At 36.2% G+C, this 6377-nt stretch overlaps 1 protein-coding gene across 1 annotated transcript in view; it reads right to left on the reverse strand.

The window, feature by feature from the left end:
• Positions 1–4481, reverse strand: part of CORIN (corin, serine peptidase) — a 207583-nt gene extending 203102 nt beyond the window's left edge. Inside the window, exon 1 of the mRNA XM_075195300.1 lies at positions 4104–4481. Within this exon, the coding sequence (XP_075051401.1) occupies positions 4104–4175 (72 nt within the window). The 5' untranslated portion in view covers positions 4176–4481. The remainder of the gene's footprint in view (positions 1–4103) is intronic.
• Positions 4482–6377: the final 1896 nt, after the last annotated feature.

Below are 6377 nucleotides of genomic sequence, written 5' to 3' on the forward strand. Positions count from 1 at the left end.
ATAAATATTAATAATAATAATAATTTTACAGACTTTCTGCATAACGGGACACAGAAAATGCAGGTATGCCTTGCCCACAAAATAAATATTATTTCAAATATCTTCAAATACCATAAAAATATAAATAAATAGATAAATATCTATAGATACCATAGCTAACATATATTAATTTATCCTTCGCATCAGGCGGACTGGGACAACCCTGACTTACATTATTCCATATTATACAGTTCATATGGAAATGTGTTATTATATTTATTCTATGTTATCCTTACAAGCTGACCCAGAATGAAATACATCCACCAACCCAAGATTTCCAGAGGCATTCAGTGGTCCCCCATTGTTCATTTTCGGGTTAGAGGATCCAGGCTCAGACAATGATTACCCCAATGACAAAAAGACAAGGAATTTAAAGACAAAGCTGGTAAATATCTATAGATACCATAGCTAACATATATTAATTTATCCTTCGCATCAGGCGGACTGGGACAACCCTGACTTACATTATTCCATATTATACAGTTCATATGGAAATGTGTTATTATATTTATTCTATGTTATCCTTACAAGCTGACCCAGAATGAAATACATCCACCAACCCAAGATTTCCAGAGGCATTCAGTGGTCCCCCATTGTTCATTTTCGGGTTAGAGGATCCAGGCTCAGACAATGATTACCCCAATGACAAAAAGACAAGGAATTTAAAGACAAAGCTGGTAGTTCTTTAACAACTACCACAATGCCACTATTCATAGAGCCTGCTGTTTGGGTCACAGATATATGTCAAGACAACCACAACCCAAGAGAAAAGATTTTATAATTTCTATATGTGAAGTGAAGTGTAAGTTATTATTCTCAGGACGACAATGACATATACACAGGGCTATTGTTAATACTACAGTACTCTCTGAAGCCACCATAGTGTGATATTGCCTTAATGTGCCATCCAGTATACCAACAGCACATATTTCCTGCAAGAAGTAGCACTAAATGTCAAATCCTATGAATACGGCTCCAGCGTTTCTTATTAATGTCTCCGCTCCAGTCTGGAATATTACGTGAAAATCTCAGCAGTTGGGCATTCAGGCAACAGCATACAATAGCTTACACTGATGCCATGCAGAGGAGTAAATGGTAATATTCTGGAAGAGAGAGCACAGGGGCCCCATGTAACGAAAGACGTGTCTCTGGGTGTTTCTGCAAGTTGGTGTGCCGATTTTACCAGGCGGGAATTTGGGAAAGATGTAATTAATAGGCACGCTGCCATTTTGGATTGGGATTATTTGGGGATTGTTGGTGGGTGGTTGATACTTTAACAGTAGTTGAGCCCGACAAAATATTTGTATGGGGAGCAGTCATTTCTAATTATGCCCTAATATCATGTTCTATAACATTAAACATAAAATAGAGTACTGGGCACTTCAATCAAGTTACATGAGCGTTTCAGTAGAAGAGCTAACATTTGCCCAGCAGTAGCACTCTAAACCAATCTCTGCAAGTGACCTGCTCGTCTATTTATACACAGGTATTTTTACATTCAGACTTTCCACTCAGGCATTATTGGGTCAGAGTAGACGGTCATTTGGGGGGAATATGAAATCTCATCTTGTAAAGGGAGTTATATTTAGGGCTCATGGAAAAAAGGAAGGATTACATATCTGTCAGTCCCAAGTAATTTCACTGCAACTCTAATGAGATAACTTTTTTTGTTTAAACAATTTCAGCTGTTTAACCCATTCCCAAACTAGTGATGACCTGGAAACCCCCCCTGTATCAGAATATCAGATTGCTATCACATGTATGTATGTATGTTTCCTGATAGCCATTTCATTCATTTAACACATTAAAGGTCTGCACTTTCCACTACACATACAAAATATTCCCTTTAAGGAACAAGTAGTTTGATTATTTTATTCCTTTTTACTTTTAGTTTTACTCTAAACCATAATAAGTTGTTAACCCTACCAACCTCAATGGTGGGAATTAAGAAACAATGAAAGTACTGTACATACATTTATTCACATCCTTAAGCCTTCCAAAAAAGTTTTGTATCATTTCTGCAGCATACATACAAAAAGCCATCTTATTGTCAACTAATACTTCATGTATTGTCAAAATAAATTCAAAAGTTTGAACAAAACTGCATATCGTCTGTATAATCTAAAAGAATTAATACAACTATTATATAGAATGAAACATAATATTACAACTGTAGAAAGAGACATGCTCTATAAATTACTTTAGTTTTTTTTTTATTTGAACAGTTAAACAAAATAAAGAAAACAGTCCACTTAAAAGAAATATACATTTAATTTAACTGCACCAATCTATTCGGATGACTGAATGCAATACTGATTAGGAATAAAAAAAATAACAATTTACATCAATCAACAGAAAAAAACAGCCTTCTATGTATAGAGGACCATATTATCCAGAAACAGAAGCCCCCATCCTTACCAACCATTCTAATGACAAAGGATACTGCTTTGATAAAAAATATAAATATATACAATTGTCATCTTAGAGTTTATTTCACGGAATTAAATCATTTTCTATAAGTAAACATATGCTGTAAACATTCCCATGAAACATATGATTGCTGAGTGTAATCTATTTGTCACACATAATAGATGTTTCATATTAAGTCCACTCATTACATCAAATTCAGCAGCCTGATGGATTCAAAACTCCAATTCAAATGCTGCCTTCAATGATTTTGGTTTCAAACCAGGCAAGTATAGTGTCAGTGTTAATAACAAGGCAGACATTGTATTTCTAAACATAACATAGTAAGTTTAGTATAGTAATATAAAATGTGGTTTCAAATAACATAAACATAACAAATAACATAAATAGTTGAGTCAGAGTATATGGTTTGTTAGAGGGAATGGGTTTATTTAATAGGATACAATATGCTTCAAAACCATAATTCCTGTGACTGGTAAATATATACATCTGGCTGCATTGTATCCACATTACTCTTATAATGTTCATAATGCAAACTGAACTGAATTCCTGGAGAGGGGAAACTCATAATAAATGGCCATAGGCATGAGACAATATTATTAATGTATGTTAGTGTTGAAATAAAATAGTTTTCTTTTTTTTATATAAAATCTTACATAAAGTTGAAATATTACCACACAGATCTTAATATTACTCCCTCCTTAGAGATAACCGAGTCCCATTATCAGTTATGCTAGAGTTTCTTAATGGACTGTATAACAGGGTCATGTGATTTGTTGCAACTACATTCAGACAAAGTTATAATTATTCAGCAATCATATGCGCTTCTGCCATTCTCTCCTTACACACCACCCTTTCTTTTCAATGCATGAGTACAGCTTGTTTCAAGCAAAGGTCTGTAGGCTGTGTCCACAGGCGCTGTTTGTGTACAATAGATGGGTGCCTTTCCCAATGGTTCTACTTACATCACAGCCAACAAAATCTGGTCACAAACCTTAATCTGAGAGAAGTACAACTGAATAACTGAATGATCACCTGGCTCCTCAGACACTATGACACATTACACTAAACTAGCAGACCCCATGTAATAGAAATGATCTTAATCTACAACATGTTTTGTTGTTGTCACTTTACAGTGGCTATATCCATTCTGATATAATATTCAGTTTAATTTTTACATTACTTTTTAAAGGTATTCCTGCTGGAAATGTTGATCACGAGCAGAGTTGAAGTAACTTCTAACTAATGTTAATAATCTTGTATGTACAGTAAATACAGTATAAGGGGACAGATAGATAGATAGATAGATATATATATTACATCATGTATTATTATACAGGTACAGCCATGGCTGGGTGTGTGAGTGTATCTATACATACAAATAAATATATATATATATATATATATATATATATATATATATATATATATATATATATACATGGTTAATATACACTTTTGAGAGAAACAGAAGTAATAGAATATTATAAAGCTTGTGCGGTCAATTCTCACAGTCTATAAGATAGATCTATAGTGTCCGGAACCTCTACCTGAAGAGTGAGGACTACTGACAGATAGGCGCTATGGGTTTATCTGCCTCCTATAGGATAAATGGCATTATGAATTGCTGACCTTACCCTGTTAGTGCAGATGACTGGCCGATAGTTCTCCTCAGCTGGTAGGGTGGCAAACTGTTGCATTGACAGCATGCTCAGTGAGCTTCCATTCCCAGCGAGCTGCCCCACACTTTCCTTGCTGGATTACCTCCTCCCCACGCAGGAATCACTGCACCACTGTCCTTCCACGTGCTGGGGATGAAGGGTCTGAGCATCTTGTCACACACACACACACACACACACACCCCACGACACGCCTCTGATGGAGCAACAAGTAAGTGGAGACACCCTTCATGTACCGGGAGCTGCCTCAGCTGCTGCTTGTCACAGTCTTGCCCAGACACCAGGTTTGCAGACAGACACCTCCTGCTTTTCTGCATTGTGGGGTTTCCATCAGCACAAATAAAAGGCAATTAAAGGTATTTATGTGAATATTTGCGATGTAGAAAGGTCAGCGCATTTGGAAGGAAACTACCAATGATCTTGAAGTCGCATGGCACATACAGCATATGGAGATGACCTATTATTACATTATCAATCTGGCCACATCGTGTGCTGTCATTGGAAGGCAGTCACCTTCTTATGTCCCAGTTGTTCTTCAACGTGTTTCCTTCAGATCAATGAATCCATATAAAAAGGCAGACCACATATACACATACTTTCAGCAAGATTTCGAAATGATTTATCTGCTGCAGAAATGAAAGGCAAAGTTGACAATAATCTGAATGAGAAAAAAAACCCCCATAAAGTGGCAAAATTATATTTACTACCCTAGTACTCTTTAAGATGTATTGTTTGTATGTATTTTTATAGACATGTGTAATACCTGTTTGTACATATACATTCTCCTAGTGGTGGAGCTCACCTTTCTAATATGTTCAGATGTTATGACATTATTCCAGGTTACCTGATATAATACATTGTCACAAGTGTAAGATCAGAACGGAGATCGATGATTGGATATGTCCTTGGATTGAGCTTCAGCTAAGTAGCTGTTATGCAAATAGAGACTTTCACAGTTATAAAAATGTGAAGGTCACAGAGGAACATATACAGAATATGCAGTCGCAATGCTGGAATAATCAATGTGGAAGATCTACTTTTATAATCAATATTGGGGCACCCCTGATATAATCAATGCTTAGTGGTAATGAAAGTATTTTCTGTGATGTGAATTGGATATTTTGGAGGTAGTAGCCCCAAATCTGCTCCACCTATATCAGTTGGTCTCAGTTTGGCTCTGCTTAGGAGTTATTGTGTTAAACCTCAGAGTATTTTGTATAAGGCAGCAGCGTTTAAAGGGAATGTGTATGTATCGCTGTTAGGTCCATACCAGAAAGACTTACTGTTAAAAGCCCTGGATATATTTTTTGTGCAGTCTCCCTAAAAGTACCTGGGAGAATTCGTTATGCCATTAAGACATTATTTCTTATGTGAGGCAGTGGTCTAAATTACATACCATCCTAGCACAGAGGGGGGAAACAGGAAAACAGGAAATAATTAGCAGGGAAAGAAAAACAGTTATTTTATAACAGCATACAATTTGTTTTACCAGTTGTGTAAGATTGCAATAAATTGCACCTCTCACCCTGTTCTGTAACAGAATCCTAACACATCCTAAACTTAGTAATTTACTCACTCTAAACAGGAGCATGAATAGAGGTATTCTCAGCATCTGCTACAGGAAGCAATAAGGTTCTGTTCATTTGCTGGTGTTTGCTAACACATTAGTCATTGTAGAGAGCATCAATTTAAGTCTACTTTTAAAATATAATTAAATATTCATTTTAATATTTTCTTTTAAGCTTCTTTTATCTCCAAAGACACGCAGAAGAATGATATACATTGCACACCTAGTGACACAAATTAGATGTTGTGTTATAGGTTTCTAGGTTGGGTAATACTAAGCAGACTAATACACAGCCTCTATAGGGATGAACTCAGCTACCAACAGTTCTCCAAACTACTGTGATGGGGTATTTTCTTAAAATATTTGTAGCAACCCACTAGGTTTACGCATCAAATCATACTCTCTAATGCATTAGTGATCAGCCCAGGACCACAGATGGCCCTCAAAAGGCTCCGATGAGGCACTAATGAACAAGTTGATTTTCTATGATTTGGTCCAGAGTGAGCACAGTGCATTCACATAGTCTACAGTATGTATAGCATGTTCGTCCACGTTTGCATGGGGATGTGTTCTTATCCCTTAGACTATCAATCCATAGTTTAATCTACTGCTTGGGTTGGGTGAAAGCTTTATCCTGCTAAACTCTCATAATGATCAGATCCTGC

Source organism: Mixophyes fleayi, chromosome 1 (genome assembly GCF_038048845.1).
Source record: "Mixophyes fleayi isolate aMixFle1 chromosome 1, aMixFle1.hap1, whole genome shotgun sequence".
Lineage (NCBI taxonomy): Eukaryota > Metazoa > Chordata > Amphibia > Anura > Limnodynastidae > Mixophyes > Mixophyes fleayi.